Below are 23408 nucleotides of genomic sequence, written 5' to 3' on the forward strand. Positions count from 1 at the left end.
TGCTGGGTATTGGGGGCAGGGAATGCTGTACTCTACCAGGCATGTGCCAGCACCTGCTCTGTATCCCTGAGGGCATGTGGGCAGGGTACTTGTTTGGGTGCTAGGATGGGTGGAAGTGGTGGTGGTGATGGTGGTGGTGGTGTTCGTGGTGATGGTGGTGTTCGTGCCTCTGGATCATTGGCACCACGTAGCCCTCAGGCCCCAGCATGGGAGGCAGGTCCCGTACCACTTCATGCTCCACCATGGTAGGCTGACCATGTCCCTTGAGTGGTGAGTGGCCTTCTCTGCCCTTCTGCCGGTAGCGCTTGTGACCATAGGGCTGTGGCGGGGGCTGTGGTGGGGGCTGTGGGAGGTGGTGGCCATCCTGAGCACCCTGGGGCAGTGGGACAGCCTGCAGGCAATAGCTGAGCGTTTTCCCTGGCTTGCTGCTACCTGGTGTTCCAAGAGGTTTTCCTGGACCCTTGGGAGACCTGAGGAACTGCTTCTCCTGCCCCTTGAGCCGGGGCTGCGGAGCCAGGGTCCGGATAGCAGGCTCGTTAGTTGGTACAACATGGTCAGCCAGGACCTGGGACCTGCGGTGGTGTATAGCGTGGGCATCCGACTCCTGTGATCGGGACCTGCTTGGAATGTGTGTGGCCCTGCCATGATGTTCTTGCCTGGCCTGCTCAGGTGGTGACCCTGGGGACAAGACACAGTGATGACCCAGGGTAAGGCTTGGGAATACATGTCATATCTGCACTATGGGTTTGCAACAGAGGTGACCTGCTGGCTGGGTCAGGCTGGGTCAGAGCTCAGATGGCCAAATGTCCCAAGCTGGGCATGAAGAAGTAACAACAGCTCAGTCCCTGATTGTGTCTTACATTCCAGATGGGAGTCAACCCCTCGTTAAGGACCCTGGATGCCACTATGTCACTCCTTAAAGAAGCTTAGCCACCCTGGAAACTTGCTGCTTGGCTCAGCTGGCCCTTTATCCCTATTGTGTGTCCTGTTAGTGGAGATTCTTCTAGCATAGTTAGATCCCTGTCTAGGACATGAGGGCATTAGAAAGTTGTGTCATTAAGGGACACTCCAGTGAAGGACCAGAATTAATTCATTAACATATCCCCTTTCCCTCTCTACCAAACACACAGAGAAAAACAGAAGGAGGAAGAGGAGAGAGAATCAAGTAGACTTCCAGAATAACCTGGTTGCAGCTTCACGAAATGCTTAAACCATTAAGGTCGTCCCTGTGCAGTGACCTCAATACGGGGGGCCAGTTGTGGTCAAACTCCCCACTAAGCTTCTTAGATCCCCATCTACCTCTTCAGATGCCCCTGTCATCAGGGTTGAATCTCTAGTACAAATCACATAGGGCCAGCCCTTCCCAGGTGAGAGTCAACTTCAACCACAGACCTTTAGTTGTGGTTGTCAGAACAGACTGGAGAAACTTACAGATACTGTTACAATGTTCAAATGGCCTGAGTGGACCCCAGGGATGCATAGTGGAAATGGGGTGCTAGTGGGGGACTTGGCCTCCAGCTTTCAGAGTACCAGGCAGGCTAAAGTTCATGAATCTCTAAAGGCTACAAGAGGCACAAAATCAGAAAGGAATGTTCAATCGAGTAGGACAAGTGTCTACAATGCTGGCTGTCCATCCTTCTACACAAGCTGGTAATCCTGGCCTAATGTGCCAACTGCCCCAGCTGAATGTAATAGTTTTATATTTTCTCTAAGCCAGGACATGTTTCATACATACACCTGGATGCTTAACCACCTTGCTTTCCAGGTCCCTGCCTGTGGCAGGAGGTTAAGATGTGATCCCACATCTAGGCAGAGGATGGATCTGGCGCCCAAGTGGGGTATGGATGCCTGGAACCCAACACCATCAGAATTCCAGAACTCCCTGGGGTTCTGGATTCTTCCTTTAGGGGAGAATGCACCTGGTGGGGGTTCTCCAGCACCTACCAGGACCAAACTTAGATGTGTAGTTCTCAATGCCAGCGAGGTCTAGGTAGTGGTTTCTACGCTCTGTGTTCTCGTCCACACAGTAGGGTACTCGCACAGGGCAGGGCTGGGAATCAGCATTGGGTTTCCTGTGGGGAGGAGAGGGGATAGGCAGGCCTTCAGACATCATTTGACAGGGGTGCCTGCAGAGGTGGGGCTTTGAATAGCATCCGCTGTTGGAGAAGGCAGAAGGGAGGAAGTTGGACAAAGTATTTTGTTCAGAGAATTGAGGTCCACAGCTCATTGTGGCAGCCTGTCAGGACCTACCACAGGTCTCAACGAGGCATGAGTGACCCCTAAACATTGGTCACTGGTCACCTAACTGGTGCCACAAAGGCCCCCGTTCCCTTCTTTTGCATAGGCATGGTGCTCATAGGCATGGTGCTCGGCCCCACCCAGGTACCATCACCCTTCACAGCACGCAGGGCCTACCCATTTCAGCACCCTTCCTGACAGGGCATTGGGGGAGGCAGGCCTGCAGGATGCAGCTACCTGGCCCCCTCACCTCACCTGCTGTAGGCAGACAGCCTTCGGTCAGCCACTCTGGGATCCTCCGTGAGCTCATTCTCTGTTCTGCCACGGCTGGGCTCCCGGTCTGAAAGAAAGGTGTTACACTCCGCCTCACTTGTGCATACGTTTATTCATTCCTCACTCATGCTCTACTCACCTGCTCGTCTATGCTTTCACTCAAGCATTCTTCTGCCTGTCCTTCACCCATGCATTCCCCATGTCTATGAACCCATCCCATCCACCCACTCATTCTATTTTGTTTTGTTTTGTTTTTGAGACAGAGTCATGCTACAACCAATGCTGGCCTTGGACTTTTAACCCTGTTACATCCCTAGTGCTTGGATTGGAGCCCTAGACCACTCTGCCCTCCGTTAATGAATTACTTTTCTTGCTCACCTATCTACTCACTAAGCAAACAGCTTTGTCTCCTGCCAGGTACCTGGCGCTGCTTGGGAAATTGTGGAAACAGATTTTTGACTAAAAGTGGTTGGGGAACGTGAACAGTGCTCATATGGAGGGGTCAGTGGTACAGAGGTCAGTGCTACAGAGAAGAGCAAGTGTGAGACATAAATTAGGTGACCCTACTGGCCTGTCTTAGGGGTAGCGCTCATGGAGGGGGCACCATTTGAACAGGAAGGCTCCTGGCATAGACCCCTCACCTTGGCCGGTGGGGGGACATTCCTTCTTCTTGCTGGAGGGCTCAGGGCTGACAGTTAGCTTCACTCGGAGGGTCTTGCTGCTGCCCGAGGAGTGATTGACAGAGGCGTCAACAACCTCATAGATGGTGTGCATCAGGCTGGACATGTCCTAGGACCAACATGACAGACTTCAAGAGACATTTCTCCCTTCTTTACCAAGCATGTATTCACCCCTTAGCCACAGCAGGCACCTTGGGTCCACCTGTTCCCCGTCAGGGACTGCCTTATCTTATGCCCAGAATGGCCCCCAGGATGTCATGCGTGGCTTAAAGGTAGCCCTGCTGTCTGTCCTGGAAGCCACATCTCTTTTACCTTCCAAACATTAGATAAACAAGCAGATAGGCTTTTCAGCATCAATGTTACATGGTCAATGCTATGCTTCCTCTGCCCTGGACACAGCTCAGTGGAGCAGAGGCGCTCTAAGGACCCAGGCTGCCCTGTGAGGGACTGTTAACCCAGGAATGTTCTAGTCTCTTCCTTCTATCTAGTAAAGTCTCATTCTGTCTCTCCATCCGAGGACTCAGACATCTGTCTACTGAACCAGACTGGTTCTCGATCTCAAGAGGCCACACCCCTGACCTGAGCCCTCATCCTGTGGGTGGTCTGGCACACGTGGGCACGCTACCTCTCTGGTGACTTTACCACTGTTGTCAAAGTCATACAGAGTGAATGTCCACTCTTGGCGGTTGTCGTCTTCCACTGAGACATCACACTGGAGGGCCTGTAGGTGGTGTGCAGGGATAGGAGACAGACAAGGAAGAGTCATCTGGGCCTTGGGACTGGGAGGACTCTGAGCTGTGTGTGGTTCTTCCTAGTTTCCAGCCAGGACAAGGAAGCTTAAGGGCACTGGGCCTGCAACCCTCAATACCTGTTCTTGCCGAGCTCCACCCACCCCTCCTAGTGACTCCATGACTTGGTTTCTCCCCTGTGGTTTCTGTCCCTGTGCATGCAAACACTCAGGATGACTCTGAGTAAGAGGAACTGGAACCCAGTGTTTGTGCTGCTCCCCTGCCTGTGGGGTAGGAGACCCTGCTGTTGTTTCCTGTCCAGTAGTGTTGGATACCCGTTACACATGGAGACCCATCTGCCCAGTATGGCCAGGTTCACAGCAGCACCACGCCACCGCCAGAACAGCACATTTTAGTCTTGCTTTAAGGTCTCAGGGAGGCAGAGGAAACCACAGGGTTGGAATGGCCATGGTCCCCATTTAGGGTCACCACCATGGCCTTAGGGACCCAGTCATGTAGGTAATAACTGCAGGGAGTAGACTTACATCAATGTTCAAGTTCTTCTTGCTGACTCTCACTGGGCCCTCATGGCTTGCTGCCTTCTCCCCATCGTCCATGCTGAAGGGCTGTCCCTGACTCTCATGGCCCTCAGACTTCTCAGGGGGCAGCACAACTGAGGAGACAAGAGGAGGTGAGGCAAGGGCCTGTCCCCATGCGGGTAGCGGGAAGACAGGGGAAATGGGTTGGCTATGTCTGCTCTCTTCTGATCTAAATGGCCCTGAGCTAAGAGCCTACTCCTATAGAACAGGAAAGTAGAGAGTGGAGAGAGGCCTCCCCTGAGTTAACCTCAATCTGGTATACCCTTACTGTACATGTATCCCATAGTGAGCAATCTATTTCCTCTAGGCTAATGTTGTACAGATGGAATGCGAGAAGGACCTTCAAGAAGGACCTTCAAGATCATAATAACAGATTGGTCTCCACTCAAGAGTCCTCTAGGGGAGTGAGTTCCTGTATCACCTGGCTTTTCTCATTCTGGTCATTTTCTAATGCTTTCAACCCAGAACCCACTGACAAGGACACATGTGGGCCATCTGATGGCCAAGCAATCTTGTCTTCCCTGACTCTCTGTATGGATGGATAAGGAGCCCTGTTCTGGGTCCCACATTCTCTGGGTCTCAAGCTGTGTCCTCTGGAGAGGGTCCCAGAGTCATTGGTCAGGTGTCTCTCCAAGTATGAGCAAAGAGGGTACCTAGTGTGTGACTTCCAGCAGGCAACTGCCTGCTTGGTCAGGAACCACAGGTGATCGAGGCTCCTGCTTACTTGAGAACTGACCACTCTTGAGACTAGGAGACAACTGACCTTATATGCCAGTGCTGATTTGGGCCCTAAGATCAGGGTGAGGTCTGGGAGCATTTGCTGGAGCTGGACTCACCTTCTAGGGAGCCCTTGTCCTCCCAGAAAGGCCCCTCCTTAGGGTCCCCATTGGGCAGCTCCTGCAAAAGAACAGGGCAACTTATAACCATGGTGCTCAGCAGAGCAGAGGAAGACACCAGATGGGAGCTCTGTGAGGCTCAGAGCTGAATAGACACCAGTATCAGCCAGTCTGTGGGCCCACATAACCATCCCTTCCAGGAAGCTTCATACAACAGAGTGTACCAGGACCACGTGCTGGGGTCCTTTCCAGAACTAGGCCTCACTGCAAACAAAGCCCACTGTCCAAAGTGAGACTTGGGAGTCTTCCTGCAGCTCAGCTGTAACACTGCCAACCCACAAGTATAAGAAGCCGTGAGACCAAGAGCTCTACCTGGCACTCTGTTCCTGGCCTAGCGTACAGTGCTTTCCACTGGAACTGTCCCCATGGTACCCATGGGATGAACTTAGGGTAGCATTCACTGGAACTGCAGAGGGGCCAATGTCTCCTCCAGAGCTGGGCTGAGGAGCAGGGATGGCTGCCAAGAAAAACCCTCAGCCCACAGCTAATCTCAAGACCAGTTATGGAAAAATGGGAAGGACTTCAAACACATCCAGGGGATGTTTAAGCCAAGAAATGCAGCAGAACAAAAGCTCACATGGTTCTTGTAAATAATCCACAGAAGCAAAGGAAGCAAAGGCTACAAGAAAGGAAATGTAAAATGTGCCATAGAAGCCACCTGCAATCAAAGGGCCCCTTCGTGGCAGCGGAACTCTCAGCCCCCAGCCCAACACTCAGGGTCCCCAAGGGCATTTCCCACCAGTTTCCTGGTATTTTTGTTTGACTCCAGGTGGCTTCAAAGCTTTGAGAGGCCTCAGGTAGATGGGAAGCTGTGCTAAGGCCCATCCAACTCGCCAGCTAGCAATAACATGGGCCAAAGGATGCTTTTGGTTTGTTGCTGGAGACAGGAGAAAGACAAGACTCCTCAGTTTTACACCTCATCCAGAAAACAGTATTCCAGGTATAGTTTCGCACATTCTTACCCTGTCAGTGACCACAGGAACCAAGACATACCCGCTACCCCCATTCCTCACTGTGGGTGAATACAGGGTGCCTGGCAGGCGGCTGCCTGGCGCCACCTGGCGAGTTCATGTCCATCTGAAGGACACAAGGGATGCAGATCTAATTCAAACCTAGAATGACAGAGCATATGTAAAAACCTTTGCAGCAAACAAGACACTAACCATGAAGAGGCCTACGCCTGAATGGACAGGCTGACTCTTCTACAGAATGTGTGGAAGGAGAATACGAGAGACGCTTAGGCGCCAGGGACGGGAGTACTGCAGTGTTGTGGGTACTAGCTGTGCGAGGCTGGCGAGGACACACCCAGTGTTAGTCTCTGAAAGAAGCAGAAACCAGGACTACCCAAAGGTGCAGCGGGGAAAGAGGGAGGGCTCCGCCCTAGAGTATTTTTGGCTGTGCACTGATTGTGGGAAACAGCATTTGAGGAGCCCTCATGGCAGGTGCCCCAAATGCTCGTGATTGAGTAACTAGAACCAGGAAGTAGAGGAGACCTGCTCATATCTGCACCTCAAATACCCCCAAAGTCTCTCTCTTAGACCTCCCAACGCATGGGAACCATTAGAGATAGGCTGCCTATTTAGCTTGTTCGTAGGATGTCATTTAGGTGAGGGGTTACACTGGAGATCATCTCAATGAGGAACCCTCATAATTCTTAAAAGGTCCCCTTTGTAGCTGTATGAGGTAGTGTGCACCCTTAATCCCAGCACTTGGGAGAAAGAGGTGGGGGATCTCCGAGTTTGAGGCCAGCCTGGTCTATTTAGCAAGTTGTAGGACAGCCGCGGCTATGTTGTGAGACCCTTTATCAAAAAGGAAGTAGAATTGAGTCCTCATTTATTCACTGATCAAATAACCCACAGAGCCAACGCTCAGAATATGGTTTTACTGGAGTGCAAGGAGTTTGTCCTGGCCCTAAGAAGCCCATTTGTGTCTACAATGCACAGGGTCATCCATGTCCTGAGACTGAAGGCCTGAAGAGAGACAAGGGCCAGCTTGGACCAGTGAATATAGGATAAAATCTAGTAATTTCTAAAAGTCTGATTTGAGGCTTCCCCCCCCCCTTTGAAATCAAAGTGACTTGTAAAGCTTCAGTCCCTGCTTCTGTGAGGTGTGGAAGCTTAAATCCAAGGACATGGACCTCACAGGCTCAGCTTCATCCTGGACAGTTCCAAGGGGCTGTGGCTGACAGGTCCTGTGTCTGATTATAAACCCAGAGGTTCTAAATTACTTCCAGAAACCAAAGCTGGCTGATGCCAGGGTGAGGGCCAAAGACTCGGACGGGTCATGTAAATGACAGGAGTAAGCAAAGGCAAGTGGAATATCAAGGTGTGCAGCTCCTGAGTCACCTGCACCTCCAGGAAGGACCTGGAAAGTGGTGCAGGTGAGAGCAGAGAAGATGCCCAAGATTGTCTTTCCCCCATGGAACTCCAGGACTTAGTTGCTCCCCATTAGCTCTTTGTCAGGGAGCTTGAATCCTTCAACAGGTAAGATTTATCTCACTGAGAAATTGGTGGGTACAGCACCCGGTAGAGATCCAGCTGAAAGGCTAGAGCCTAGAGTTGCCAGTTTGACTGCATGCCATATTTTATCCTGTATGTGAGGCTGGAACCACTAGCATTCATGGATGCCTTCCATTTATTTTAAAAAGATAATCTTGAGTACCAGGCTGTGGAGCGCTGCATGGGTTATAGACTTTAAAAGTACTTGTAAGTAGAGAACCAAGGCTATTTAATTCAGAAAATGGGATTGGACTAGTGGAAGAGGACTTGCTTGGGATGCACTGCTCTAAGTACAAAGCCCAGCCTCACAAGAAAAAAAAAGATCCTACACAAACTCTAGGCTGGTCTCCTGGGACATTCCCGAGGCTACAATAATAGGCCAGGGCTGCTATAATCAACCAAGGCCACACCACATGGACAGGGCCACCACAGCAGACTGCCAGCATACATCAAACCCCAGAACATGGAGGATTCTAAGCAACAGCCCATGGTTGGCTGGAGAGGCCCTGGATCAAAGAAGAAAATGAAGGTTTGTGGGGGTAATTCTGGCCTCTGCTTAGTGATTTAAGTCAAATCTGTCCTGCTTACATAGAAATGCCCTTTAATCTGAACTGCTTCAGCTAAATAGAAGAGCTAAGAGCTTTAATTTCATCAGATAAGACCTGTGCCAGGCCACTGGCCAGGCGGAGCCCCCTCCCCAGTGCAACCGAGTCCAGATGACTTAGGCTCACGGGGAAGGCTGCCAAAGGCAGACATTACCAACCCCTGTCATGACAGTCTGGTGACCTCAGGCCCTAGCGGATTCAACCATGAGTCTCACCCCCATTCACCCCGGTACCTCTTAAGGAACCTGAGCCACACCTTCTGTCAGACTGTCCTTGCTTTGGCCTCTGAAGACATTCCTCTCTGGTCAAGCCTCACCCTGTTACACTGCTTCTGGACACCAATGTCTGCCCCTGTCCAGGTTACCCTGGATGTCATGTCTAGGTCAGTATGGACCCCAGCTGCCTATCATTCTGTACATCATCTCAGTGCCTGACCCAGGAGCACCTCCCTCCAATGCCCACCCTACGCCAGGCCCTGCCTGACCCGGGAGCACCTCCCTCCAATGCCCACCCTACCCCAGGCCCTGCCTGACCCGGGAGCACCTCCCTCCAATGCCCACCCTACCCCAGGCCCTGCCTGACCCGGGAGCACCTTCTTCCTCCAATGCTTACCCTACCCCAGGCCCTGCTTTTGGCCCTTAAAGCATCGCTAGCTCATTGTGATGTCTCTGATGGGCATTCTCCTAGCCACTGGGGACCAGTGTAATGCTTGTGGGGCCCATGCCACAGTGGGAACATGATCTGTAAATAAGGTGGCAAGCATCTACTGTCTGGGATTAACTTGTGTTGGCCTAAGGCGCTGCTTGCCCAGTTGCTACATTCATGGATAGTCCACATCCTAAAAACACGCATTTATTACACCCAAAACGAGGGGCCCATAGTTCTCACAGCTTGTTGCATCACCCCACAGGGTGGCTCAGGTCACAGTGCACAAACATTCCCCATAACGGCCACTGGGTGGCAGCAGCAAGTGGGGAAACAAACCCAGAGTCCTAGTTTAAGTCAGGAGCAACTTGTCCTGCTGTCAGCACAGAGTCAGAGATGGTGGCACCCACACCTGACTCTGAAAGCAGGCTGTGTTCCTGAGTCTACAACTTACTAGAACCTGCAGGGCCTCAGCATCTCCCAAATGCCCATTCGTCATGGCAGGCAGCTCTGAAACAGATGGGCCTCAGGATAACCACGTGCTTGCTAGCTGTTCGCTGCCTGAAGTGTCCCTCAGAAACACAGGAGCAGTGATGCTGGAGGTGATGCTGGAGGCCCACAACCATGTCAGGACAAACTGGCACCAAGAGATAAAGTTCCTTTAAACCTGTCGCAGATTCTAAAAACCAAGTTTCCCTCTTCTGGAAAGGAGATGATTTGGAGGAGGGGCACCAGAAGTCTGGGCTCCCAGGCCAGTGGTGTGAAAGCCAGGGGTGCTGGTGGACACATGAGGAACAGATGCTTTCAGAGACGTCAGAGCCCTCTTTAGGCTCCTCTAGAGGGTTCCTTTTTAATGGGTTGTTGAGATGCCCTGTGTGGGCTAGACAGTAACTCCTGACCTTCCTGTCTCCACTTCAAAGTGCTGAAATCGTTGGCATGTCACCATGCCCGGCTTCTGAGAACTCTTTCTCTAGGGGGCAAATGTTTACTACTGTCCAGAAAACAATCTGGGTATCTAGTCCAAGAGGTAAGACAGGTAGGACCACATCTTCCTTCCTGAATGGGTCCGAGGCTCCAGACTCGGGTAGAGCAGCAAGTCAGGAAGTGACAGCTACCACAGAAACCTATTCTCTGTGATGATGAAGTGCGTACGTGACCTGCAACCAAGTCACAACTTTAGGCTTGTGGAAGCGTGGGCTCCACCTATCAATTTCAAGGTCAAGGTTGTATGTGCACTCTCAAACATAGGTCAGACCTTGTCAATGTCTCAGATGGGATGAGGTTGTGGGGAGGGACACACAGAGACAGATATAGTCAGAATTAAAAAAAATAGAGACAGAAACAGGGATGGAGAGAAACGAATGGGGATTAGGTCTTAGGTGGTACTCTAGGGAAGGACAGAAGGTGAGGCCTCTGTCCAGAGCTGTGGCCAACAGGACTGCTGTCCCCATAAGACCCCTGGGAAGGGTGTGTGGTCTAGAACATGATTATCAAGTACTAGGATGTGTCTTTGTACATCTGTCCACTCCAACATTAGTTCCCGGCCATTAAAAAAAATCACCCATATTAACCTCCTGGTCGCTGACAGACCCCTGCACCCCTGCAGCTATTCTACCCAGACAGAGAAGTCTCCAGAAACATGACAGAAACCACCAGGATGACCTTTGGGGAAGCTTTGCAGTATCAGTTCCAGCCACTCTGTAAGACTGCAGGCTAAAAATCGTCTGCTGATAGGAAGACAGAGCTGTAGGACCTATGTGAGATTCACGTGATGTTTGTGGGGTCAGACAGAAGGTAGAGGAGTACATGAGAGCTGCCAGTAGTGCCTTCAAGTGTGGGCCGCAAGCAGCTGAAATCAAGCGGGAAAGGCCGAGAGAACACCCGGGCTCCTGCCTGGAGGCTGCCGATGTGCTGCATGTGGGGTCAATGTGGACTTCCCCTCGGGCATCTCAAGTTCAGGGTCTCCTCCATGGGTCAGACTACACTTGGAGAGCCACAAAGAGCTGTGATGTCCTGAAAGTACACTTGGAGAGCCACAAAGAGCTGTGATGTCCTGAAAGAGGTGACTGAAGCCAGCCAGGGTGAGGGTCAAGAGGAAAATGAAGGAAGAGACTGCAGGGTAGAGAGCCCAAGGCTTAGTAAGAAGCAGGAAGCAAGAGGCTAGGAGGGGAAAGTGGGCTGCAGACTCGGGGGCTTTGAAAGCCCTCAAATAGGTTTCCAGGTGTGGCATCTAGCCGGGGGCTCTGAAGAGCGGTGGTTTCTTAAGGAAAGGTGAGGAGGCCACTCTGCCTGCCGCCAGCGGCTGAAATTCCCCTCCCAGGTGCCAGCCCACTTGTCTGTCTGGAAACGCTTGGGCAGCTTTGAAGTCACGTCTCAGTTTCAGCAGCTAAACAGTTTCAGATGTGACAATCTAGTTTTATGGGCTTAATAATTCCAACACATGTGCAGTAGGGGCCCAGCATTTCTGTGGTGTCTGGCGGGTCCCCTGCAGGGGCTGAGGGCCATGAGGTCCTCTGTGTCTGAATCTAAAACAAGATGTTTAAGGACAGTGAATCCAAAGCCACCACAGGAAGGCAATAATGCAAGTGCATGTTAGGGTGATTTTAATTGGGGGGGAAGGGTGAGCCATTTTCATCAAGGGTTTTATGATAACTAAAACATGAAATTTATAAAAAGATGAGTAACTGGGAGACTAACAGGGTTTCCTAAAACACACTCATCCTTCACACCAGTAATTTTGCCCTCCTCCATTTTCTGTCCAGGCCAGAAAATATAAACATTTCCAACATCATCATCTACCACAGCTTCCTGTTTTTTCCATCACTTGACTAATAATAGAAGGTATAACATGGACCACATTCCCACCACGTACTTACCCCAAAATGGTCCTCTAAAGGACCCACATTAGCTGTAGGATTTGATCAGCCATGTGTTTTGTGGGGAGCTGACCATTGGCTGTCCACAAGCACCAAGGAGATGCAGCCCATGGCCAGTTAGTTCACAGAGAATAATGGACGGTTGACGAGGGTGAGTGGGTCACTAAATGAATGCATTACAGGGATGCACCCTTGCCACTTGCTGGAGAGACGTTTGGTACATGAGATGCTGCCAGGAAGGTCATATGCAATAAGGGGACAGCATCCTCTTTTTAGAGTCTAGCAGTCAAGACACTTTATCCCTCACTCAGAGAGGATTCAGGTGACTTGTATCATCCACATTAACCCATACAAGTAGGAAACCGTGCTATCATATACCATATATGCGTGTCTGCACTCACTGTACATGCAAACATCACACACACATACATTTACCCAGAGAATTAAGTAACATAAACCATACTGTGTCCCTCGTTTTCACTCTTAGAACATTGAAACTGCGTTTGGTTTTTAGTCCTTGGCGTTCCAGTCACTTTGTAGCAGGTCTACACACTGATTAGTCTTCATCAGCAATGCCTGATACCACAATTGTCTTTCAAAGAAAACGAAGATAAGGATGGCCACAGAGGTTGTAAAATAACAAAATGGAACCCAAACTCAGATCTCCCAGACTCAGATCCCTCTGTCTCTGCTTAGAGGATGTGGACACCACTCATTTTTAATGCAGACCCCACACAGTTTTCCCGCTTCTAGACTCCTACTCAGGAAACCCACCGGACATCTTTGTTGCCTTTCATTCCTATTAAAGCTTTATGTTTCTCATTTCAAAGGCAGATTAATTCCAAAGCTGGAAGAGAACACAACTGAACCCTAAGTTACTGTTTTTGTTTTACTCTAAAAGGTACTGTGTGATGTGGTGTTCTTTCCAGAGATAAGCAGGCTAAAAACCGGCGCCAGGCCCCTGGGGAGCTCACAACTCAGAAAAAGCAATAAATGGTGTTCATTTTTGTTAAGTGCTCTCTGTAGAGCTCTGGGAACATACCCTCACTGGCTGCGCTGCCTGGCTGGGCTGTGGAGATCAAAGGGAGGCCTCAGAGCTACCCTATCTGGCAGCAGCTGCATGATGGTCTTAAAGGGACAAAGGCCAAACCTAGATCCTTCAAACCCACCCTAAGGAAAATTAGTGGGGTCCCTGTGATAAACTTGCATTGTAGCCTCTTATCAAATAATCTGTTTCATAAATTGGCACCAGCTCCAAGCAGCTGAAGGCTGCACGGCTGCAGAAGAGCCCAGGTTCATCCAGACACAGAAGGGTAGAAAGCCTGGACACAGCAGGGGTGCCTAGGGCATGAATGAAGTCCAAGGGACTAGAGCCACGGATGCTCTGGCTACCAGGGCAAGATGGGAGAGTTCTGGCTTGGTACTTCACCCACCATGGCTCTAGTTCCCTGCACCATGGTTCCTACTGTGTCCCTAACTGCTCCCCAACACAGAAACAGACACATGTGAACCTCTGTCCTATACTCTATGCATCACAAACAAAAGGAACTCTGCGACGAAGCCCAAAGAACCTTCTGGGCAGCTTCCCCTCCCATAGATGAGCCGATGCCCCCTCTGTCAGAGTATGGATAGGCAAAGCCAAGCCAGGGGCCAGCTCCTGCTGCCTTCCATGCCTGGAAAGGATGGGATCCGTGGGGTCACTATTTCAGCGGTCTTCCCACAGAGGGTATGAATGACACTTTTATCCCCTGAGGTCATTAGATGCCATTGGTTTCACATCCCAATCCTGCCCAGCCACAACCGACTCCACTGGCTACTCCTCAAAACACAGTGAGGGGACCGAGGATAAAGTACGAATAGGCTGTTTTCTCAGGGTCAACACCAGCTGTGTTTTCAAGACAGAGCAAGTCGTTGGAAACAAGTCTGAAGTAAAGATAGGGCTATGCCACCTCCCTGCTCCACAGCCATGGAGTAGGTCCCAGAATCCCTGTAAGCACAACAGTGTGGGAGGGGGCATCACTCCCTTAGGGCTTCCTGTACCTTCCAGCTGCAATGCCTATCACAGTAAGTAGCCCCCTAGAGCCTCTTTGTTTACTGTAGCTCCTAGGAGGTAGGTGAAGTTAGTTCTCTGTATATACCTCTCCTCCTCCTGGAGTTTGCACTGTTTACTCCTTCCTTGGGGCCTTTGTCAAGGCCACCTCTCCAGGGCACTTGCCTAACCCTCCTCTCCTGCACCCTCCGAACCATCCAGGGGCCCTCGTCTGGCTCTTCCTTCAGCCTAGGAGCAGCCCAGAGATTTAGTGAGGCAACCTTGGGATAGACTAGCAGCTCTGGGGTGGGAGGTGGGGTCTTGAGTCTTTCACAGGTTAGGATGCCGGCTCAATACAGTGAGGCTTCAGGAACTGCCCAACTCTGCTGTATCTCAGCTGCCTCCATTCAAATGAGGTTTTGAGGCAGGAATTGAGTGGTCATAAGTGAATCCACAGGATGAACTCAGACGTGGAATCTGTACCCAGCCGAGTACCCTCCTCCTCTCCTTACTCCTAAGGCCTTTCTTCTTTGACCTTTTGCCTTTTCTCTTCAGATGCACTCTGAAGTGGCTTCTCTCACCCTGATTGGAATACTTTCTGCTTTTACCCCGAATACTTTATTACCATATTTCTCCCCTCCACTCCAGTCCACACAGATTGGGCTGCTAGATGGTGTCCACTGCAGCTAGGACTGTGTCGATGTATTCTAGTACCTTCTTTCTAGGCCTCATGTTGAGCCATGTCTACCTGCTGTGGCCTCATCTCATCACTTTAGACTCTGAACTCTGCTAGAAGTTCACCAAACTTCTCTCTCCTTCCACTGCCAGCTTCACCAGTGATCCTTGTGGCCTTCGGGAACCCACACTTCCCTGTGGCACAGCTTGAAGCATGTAAAGCAACACACACACACACACACTTTTCCAACAAATTCACCAAAGCAAGTATAATGTGGTTCCCTTTCACCCTCCAATCTTTCAAAAAATACATCTCCAGATTAAAAGTGGCTCTCCCCAACCCCAGGAAAATAGGCCAGGACTCCCAGGGAAGGTGAGGCTGGCTTAAAGTTGACAGAAGCAGAAGACAGCTCCAGCCAAGCCTATCTAGGCTTTCCTCCTAGTAAATCACTATGGGAGTCTGAGGGCTAAACCTGCCAGCAGGGGGCTGTGGCCAACTAGAGAGAGCAGCAAGCTGGAGCCTTAGGGACACCCACACAGGGAACGATAAGGACAGGCCAAGTCCAGGACACTCTACTTATCTGGGAGACCCATGAACTGGGTGAGGTAGATGGGGGCCTCTGAGCACTTCCCAGGAGGGCAAGAGCCAGGGATGCATGGAGCTTTGAGACCAGTTCCAGTATAGGTATGGAGCCCAGTCAGCTATAGGAAAGGAGGGCCTAGTAGTCAGGGTGAGAAGAAGGAGTGGAAGGGTCTGATTAGGCCGCCCATACACTCAATCTCTCTGGGGAACACTGGAGGTTCCTGCAGGGAGGGCTTTGTGCCAGGTCCCCAGGACAGAAAGGAAAAGTACCTGTTTTGCCAGGTTGGCCGTTTCCTGTGGTTTCTGAGCAGGTTCTTACTCAGAGTCAGAATGAGGTCAGGCTTTCACTTCAAGGAGATACAAATAATTCATCCTCCCCCCCCCCAGTGCACACACCAACTCTGGACCTCTACACCACAGTTATAAAAGATGTTAGGAGGATCCTGCCAGACCCCTGCAACATGGCTAGCAGTACCTACAATTCTGGGCTGTGCTTCCCAGCACACAGAACATTCATCTTTCACAGAGCTCTAGACGCCGATCCATCAGGATGCCTGATGCTATGTTAAAATAATCTCCATTTGAATTTCTGCATTAAAATATTACATGGCTTTTAGCTTCTCTGATTTCAGGGCTCAAAACTAGCTATGGGTAACTGAGAAGATTCTGCAGAACAAAAGTAAAACAAATCCTTCTGGCTGCTGGGCTTCCTCGACATCGGTACATTCCAGCTGTGCGTGGCAAACAGGATCGAACAGACCCAATTTGTTCAATGCTGGCAGGAAGGGCTGCCAGCCGGATGCTGCAAATCTCCCATCAATGTTAAAGCTGATTACAGCACACACCAGCCCGTCAGGAGCTGCAGCTTGCTTCGAGGCAGGTTGGGGGCCAGTGAGGGCTTTTGATCACTAACTGGCTTATCTATAAGTAGCAGCTCCAGCAAGCCAGTTTTGCCCAAGCTTCTGCCTAGGATGCCATGAGCATCCAACAGCCCGTAGCTGTACCTGGTGAGGTAGACAACACATAGGATAATTATTTGTCGTTTTATGTTTATAATGATACTAAAGCCACTGGAGATCAAAATAGCAAAGCTTCCATACTAGTTAGCTATAGAAGCCAGGTGGTGGTCGTATACACCTTTAATCCCAGGACTCAGGATTAAGAGGTAGATGGACCTCTGTTAGTTCAAGGCCACACTGACTACATGAAATTGATCCAGTCCTAAAAAGAAACAGCTCACACAAAGGTGGTCCTAGCACTTGGGATCACATGCCCTTAATTTCAGGGCTAGGGAGGACAGGAACAATATGGCTGGGTGGAGAAAGGAATTCAGAGCCCTTTGCCTCTGAGGACTCATGGGGACAGGACTGCCATTTCAGTTTGGGAGAGGTAAGATCTATCAGCTTGGCTACTTTGCTACTCTGATCTTCAGTCTTTAATTAAGTCACAAACAATATATCACCACAATCATTCTTGCCTCTCATAGACCTGGGATAATGCTGTCCTCCTTAAGAAGTAGCAGTCCATGTTCTAGGCCAGACTTCAATGTTACTTGGCACCAATTTCGGTTAATAAAAGAGAATAGAGCCGAGAAGATCCTCCCGCACCACTGGGTAGCCCAAGAGGAGCCCATCTGCTCTGACCCATGTTGGATGTTCTTGATGGGCAGAGGGCATTCATGCTTTGAAAGTCCAAGAATAACCACAGAAAGCCAACCAAGCAAAGGACTGAGAAGGGGGTGGGGGCTGTGTGGATGGATAACCTTTCCGTATGCCATCTCATGCACAAAGAGCCTAACTTCACCTGCATGCTCCAGTGACCCTGTAGCCACCCGGAGCCCCACATTTCTCCTGAAGCTATGGTTACCTGAGCCCCACCTGCCTCTGTTTGTCAGCATGTCTACAACTACTTGACAGATGAAGAACATGAACAGTGCCCCAGTAGGCACAGACAATTCTGTACAGCATGAGGGCATATCCCGTCCTCTTACACCAGGGGTTTTTCAGTTTCTCACACGATCCAGGACAGATTCTGGATTTCCCACATGCTTGCTCTCTGCTCACTTCTAGAGACCTTTCTGCCATTGGGTAGAGTTGACCACAAAACTCACAAGAGTCATGTTTTAGTTGGCCATGGCATGGGGCTCCCAGTGTTAGCTCTGACTAGGAGTTCAACAACTTCCATGCAAATGACCAGTAGGTACCCCTCAACCTCACTGCTGAGGCCTGGGACTGAGACATGGCACTGTCCTCTACTTCTTGCTTATCAAGAATCAGGAACCACAAATGCCTGTCCCCAGACTGCAGAGCAAGTGGCAAAGGGTGCAGAGCAAGTATAGGGTTAACTGTCCCGCAATAGCCTGGTGGACAGGGTCTGCGCGTCCCTGGATACCCCCTGTCTGCCTGCATTATTCAGCTCTTGACAAGCTGTAGCCCCTAGGAATTTGTGCTAGCCAGCCTGCTTCCTAGCACAGGAAGCTGGACCAAAGTTGTAGCACAACCCAACAAATGACCAGTAAGCTCACCTGAGGCCACTGAGACCGGCCCCCCACTTCGCCAAGACAGGCCCAAAGCCGCCCCGCGCAGAGCGGGCAAGGGGCCGCAGGGGCGCCCCGCGGGAGGGCGGGCGGTGGCCGCGCCCACGGTCAGCTCAGGGGCCAGGCCATTCCCCTGTATATGGTTGGAGCCATGGTTTCTAGCCATACCACTCCTGTTGGCTTTTCCCCAAGTTCATCTCAGACCCCTCTTCATCAGGGCTCCGGGTTGAACAGGACTTCCTGTCAAGAGTGGTCATCAGAGGTTGACTCCCATTGAATGTCTCAAAATACAAGGTGGATGGCTCCTGAGGAATAACTGCCAAGGCTGACCTCTGGTCTCCATATACACGTGCATACATGTGCACATGCATGCACAGAGAAAACACACACACATAAAGCACAGATTTTTCATGTATAAATTATTCAGCCACAAGTAAAACTAGGAAATGACGTGAGTTCTGGAGAGGTGGCATCATTTGCCAAAGTAACCAATCTGCTGACAAGAGCAGAGTGAAGCCACTTCTCCGCTTTCATTAAAAGTTCGAGGAAGCCAAAATTTTAGCTCCTTCAGCAACAAAACAAGCAGCTGTGATTTGAAGCTGTTTTGGAAACCTAGATGTGACAAGCTACCCAGGTACAACACTCCGTTCCTGCTGTCTATGGAACCCCCAAGTCTAGATGGCAGCCTGGGGCAAAATGCCCCGTATCCTTAAGCCTTGGCCTCAGCACTTTATATGGTGCTCTGTGGATGCAGAGGTGGACAATGTCCACATCTGTGCATATCTCACTGTGTCCTATAGGGAGCACTTGCTGGTCTCCTGGGAACCTCTCAAAGTACTTGAGTCCTCAGCCATCCCTATTCCCTATTGTAGACATCAGGAACCTGCCCCTCCAGCCTCCTTGGCCACAGATGGTCAGTGTCACGGAGCTCCTGTCATAAGACAGCAGCGTGCTAGCCAATGAATAAAAGCAGAGCCCAAGGATACACCGTCTTTCAGCGGCAGAGTACATCACAGCAGCCCCGGGGCCTCCCACAAGTACCAGACTGGGTCCGGCATTGAGTGCACCCCACTTGCCTAGTTCTTGAGGTCTTAGACCCTGAGCTGACTTCAACACTTTCTGTAACAAAGAACTATCCCAGTGGCCTGTGCCTCTGTTCCCATCTCTGTTTAGCACCATCCACATCCTGGGAAGTAAACTTCAGCCATGTGCCTGAATACATTGTTACCAGCTCTGTCAGGTTGGGTCCTCAGAACAGTTTTGTCTGCTCCTCTCTAGAGGCATTTCCTGCAAATCACAGGATGGTCCTGCTAGCTCATTCTAACCCCCTGGGGTAAGAACTACTCATCACAGATTATGTAATCCCAGAAGCCGAGAAGGGTAGGCTCAATGCCTCTTGACCACTTGATCTTGGGGATCCTCAGTGCTCATTGAGGTTGTTGATCGCCCAGCGTGTCCTTGATGTTCCTACATCAAAGTGTCACTGGGCCACTTCTGTGCCAACTTCTCAAGTCAGACTTGGTTTCCAAAACCCAAATATACAGAGCACAGAGAGAATGAGGAGCAAAAATGATGTGCTATTGCCAGGGTACCCTCTTCTACCCGGTGCCTTCAGGGCCTTCCTTCCAGGTGTTTGTTCTATGGGTAGTCCCAGGGAAATCTGCTTCTTCTTGGGGGTTCCAAGGCTCAGCAGCTGAGGAGGAACCATGATGTCCCCATCACCTCCCTGGAGCTCTGCATCTCCCCTGCAGACATATTTTGACCCATGTTTCATGTTTCTAGGTCCACCAGCAATAGAGAGGTGCTTAGGCTGTGACAAAAACATGAGGAGTTTCTCAAAGGCTAACAGCTCCCTTTCCCTAAGAGAAGCATGTAAGTTTTCAGGCGAGGCAGCTTCTGGCCCAGGTCAGGGGAGGCCTGGCTACCTCTGCCACAGTGGGAGCAGCAGAGTTAAAGAGTCTGAGGCTCTTCAGCCAGCTCCAGAGAATTCCAGCCAGCCAGAAGGAATCAAAGCATGGGTGGGAAAAGCCTTCCCCTTCTGACAAATCTATAGACAAGGTGATAACGAGGGCCGGTTTTTTTTTTTGTTTGTTTGTTTTTTTTTTGTTTTGTTTTACTTTGTTGGCTAGAAGCCAAGGTCTGCATGGTGATTTCAGCCCTAGTCTAGAATGCAGCCCCCTCACCCCGCCCAGAAGGCACCACAGGGTGTCACATAGGGTGTCACACTGGTCACTCCCACATCTTCCAAGGTTATCTCCTGAAAGATCTGATATGTCAGCACACAGAGAATGCCCAAGTAGATGTAGGCAGAGCTAGTGAGTGCCATTGTGAAGTTCGAGTTTGCCACAGACAACCACACGTAGCCCTCAACAAGCTAAGCACCCATGCCCTCCCCAGACAGCTGTAGAATGTCCACAGACAGCCAAGGACGTGATTCTCAGTGGCCTCCTCACCCTACATGCAGGCAGATCCCTCAGAGTCCAAGTTAAAACTCCACCACTAGAGTGAGCAGAATGCTCCTTCCTCAGGCTAAATGGAAATCTGTGTTTAATTCACAACAGAAAACAGCGACTCTTGTCTTCTGAGCAATTTCCTGCCAGCTTCAGGGGGAGCTGGAGAAATTAAAGATAGGCTGGTGGAACACTACACACATAAGGAAGTTATCCCATGTGGAGCCCCGTGGATGACTACTCAGCTGCTTCAGAGAAGCCATCACCAACTGCTGCCTGAACTATGGCCCCATCAGTGCCAGCTCAAAGCCTGTGACCACAGTAGTTCTGATGTCACATGCTTCTTTCTAAACCATCTCTTGGTTATCACCAACAAACCCATGTCCCTCCCCTTTAGATGCCCTGGCCAAGGAATCACATAGGTGCTGCCACGTGACGGAGTTTCTGGAGATAGCAAGGATGGCCGCTCAAGGCAGGAAGAAGCAGTGGGAAACTCTTAGATGCACACAGATGCACAGACCTTTGAAGCTCAGTGACAGTGTCAAAAGCAAAAGAGCAGGTAAGAACCCAGGAGAGAAGCTACAAGTCCTCCAGTGGCCTGTCACAAGCCCCTGGGAGTTGGTACAGTATGGTACAGTATGATCAGGGCTGGTCTCCTCAGGGCACAGCTCCTGGGAGGACACTAAGTTGGGCAGAACACTGGACACTATGAAAAGGACGTGAGAAAGGACATAGACCCAATTCTGACTGTTCCCACTGAGCTTTCCAGACAGAAGAAAGATGAGGGTAGAGTCCCTCCCAGACCTGGGCAAGAGCTGTCTAGTATCACTTGTGCTGCCAGGGACAAGGACAGCAATGTTGCCTCAAGAATTCCTGAACCCTGTGAGGGGGATGCCTGGGCCATGGCCTCAACTCAAGGTACCATGTGGCCAGGAGCCACAGCTAGATAAGGAGACCCGGGAAATACAGTGCTGTTGCTAACAGCTACTTAAGTCAGTCCTATGGAGCTGCCCTTTCCACCTCAGAAAGGCCTTATCATGAAAGGACAAACCTAACAGGGAAAAACACAAGCCAGACCCACACAACTAAAAACAGACCTAAAATGTTGTATTCATGGTTTTAGGACCACAGCTTTACTTTAGCAATCCCACAACTACACAGGAAGCCATCTGCACTCTCCAGAAACGACACACACTTCCTTGTCAGCCAAATTGTGCCCCATTCTGAACACCACTGCTCTCAAGTGGGGGAGAGCCCAAGGGTCGATCCCAGCCTTGCTTCGAGTGAGAAAGCCCCCAGGCTTGACAGCTAAGGGATCCCACGGGCCTAAATGCTTTCCCATGATGTGAAAATGAGTCCCAGGTTCCCAGAGCCAGCCCCAATTTTACGTCTCTGGCTAACCATGCATCTGAGAACCAAGCAGTTCGAGGCAACAGCTGGCCACAAAGAATTCCTCAGCAAATCTTAAGTGGCAGCAAGATGGACTTGGGCATCACCCTGGATGCCTCAAGCCTGGAATACTGATATCATGGCCCCAGAGATCCCCATCTCTGCCTCATAGTCCCTTCAGCAGTTTGGGGATTCCAGTACCTCCACAATATCCGCCTCTGGGATACTATTCCAGATGCTGGGAAGGGACAGGCTAGCTATCCTGGCCAGCCATCTGGGCCATGCCTTCTGCATCTCGGGGTGATAAAAAGGCACAACTAAGAACAGACCTCTCAGTCTGCGCGACCCCGCCCACCACCCGATCGCTTACCTGCTTGTCCCGTGCGCGATGTTCCACACCGCCGCCCGCGCGCCGTTCGGTGTCTTCCGTGCCTTTGCGGCCGCTCGCATACGCAGACACCACGAAACTGTCCCCTGCGGCCCGCCCACAGACGCGTGGGAAACACAGCACCCACGGAGAAGGAAGGAGACCGTGAGCCCCGCGGGGTGCGCTTCTACCAAGTCCGCCTCGAGGCACCCACCCGGTCCCCGGAGCCCCGGGGCCACGCGCTCCCGGAGACCCACCCGAGGGCGCGAGGCAAGGCTTGCCCCAAGCTCGGAGCTCTGCGCATCCGGCCCGGGGGCCACCTCGCGCCCTGGCCGTGCCCGTGCTTACCTTCGGGGCTCTCTCTCCGCTTGCAAGCTGCTGCGGCTGCGGCGCGGCCCGAGGACGCGGGAAGAGGGAAGGGACATTGAGTGGCGGAGCCACCCTACCCGCGTCCCCACCTCCGTCCTACCCATGTCCCACCTCACAACCCCCGTCCGCTCTGGCCCGCACCTCACCGTGCTTGGACTGAAATTTCCCCATGTCTCCTCCGGGCCTGGACCTCCGGCCGCGCTCCCAGGTGCACGTCCGAGGTTCAGAGCCCGGGGCGCATGGAGAGCGCGCCAAGAGCGATTCGTGAAGCCTGGATCGGGGACCGGGCAGCGGACCAGGCTTGGCCTGGCAGCGGGAGACAGCGGCGCGGGCAGCGGCCGGGATCCCTCTGAGCGCGCGCGCCCGCGACGGGGCTTTAACAGCAGTTCTCGCAGCGCCCCCCGCGGCCGCGGCCCGTAGCGCACTGGACCCCTTTGCTCTGGGACTTGACTAGGTGGAGGGGAACCAAAGAGACTGCCCCCACAGCCAGGGAGACTGACCCAGGGCACCTATGAGTATAGACAGGGCCTGCAGTGGACTCCGGGTTTCTGGCTCTCTGAGGTTTCTTCTGAGCGACAACTTCCACCCCTCCCAAACGGTGGCCTGGAGATTCCAAATTAAAGAGGTCGGTGAAAGAGTCCTTTGGAAGGGAGGACCCTGGAGTCAGCCTAGGTCTTAGGGACTCTTCTTGATTACTTTGGCTGGGCAAGGGGATAGGGACAGGCTCACCGGGGTGGGGGGAGGAGGGGAAGAGGGAGAGCAGGACTAAACTTGCCTGGCCTGCTGGCCTGGACCCTTCTCCCTTCCTTCCAGAATGCCTGCCTAACTCTGGCCTCTTTCAGCCCCACAATGATGAAAGACCAGCACTGCCCATCAGCTTGGACAGGCTCTGCATCCTTCCCTTTGACTTTGGCTGGGGCAGGGTCCTTGCTGGTCTGTAGTTGGTCCATCGGGCTCTAACCAGCCCCTCCC

At 51.6% G+C, this 23408-nt stretch overlaps 1 protein-coding gene across 1 annotated transcript; it reads right to left on the reverse strand.

Annotated features, from left to right (window-relative positions):
- Positions 1–2: 2 nt before the first annotated feature.
- Nkd2 (NKD inhibitor of WNT signaling pathway 2) lies at positions 3–22796 on the reverse strand. The gene is made up of 10 exons (XM_051182731.1): positions 22583–22796; positions 22416–22451; positions 22071–22174; positions 5355–5415; positions 4465–4592; positions 3817–3912; positions 3153–3300; positions 2494–2578; positions 1945–2072; positions 3–678 (listed from the first exon to the last, which is right to left on the reverse strand). The coding sequence occupies exons 1-10, from the start codon at positions 22605–22607 to the stop codon at positions 101–103; spliced, it is 1389 nt and encodes a 462-aa protein (XP_051038688.1). The 5' UTR covers positions 22608–22796; the 3' UTR covers positions 3–100.
- Positions 22797–23408: the final 612 nt, after the last annotated feature.

The sequence above is a fragment of the Phodopus roborovskii genome, unplaced genomic scaffold (genome assembly GCF_943737965.1).
Source record: "Phodopus roborovskii unplaced genomic scaffold, PHOROB, whole genome shotgun sequence".
NCBI classification, from domain to species: domain Eukaryota; kingdom Metazoa; phylum Chordata; class Mammalia; order Rodentia; family Cricetidae; genus Phodopus; species Phodopus roborovskii.

What these genes read in the sequence shown, in the direction of transcription:
- Nkd2 (XM_051182731.1), bottom strand. Translation starts at nt 22,607, where the DNA reads ATGGGGAAATTTCAGTCCAAGCACG. An exon ending in GCGGAGAGAGAGCCCCGAAG is followed by an intron (nt 22,175 to 22,415) that starts GTAAGCACGGGC and finishes GGCGGGCCGCAG; the next exon opens with GGGACAGTTTCGTGGTGTCT. An exon ending in CACATCTAAGTTTGGTCCTG is followed by an intron (nt 679 to 1,944) that starts GTAGGTGCTGGA and finishes TCTTGTCCCCAG; the next exon opens with GGTCACCACCTGAGCAGGCC.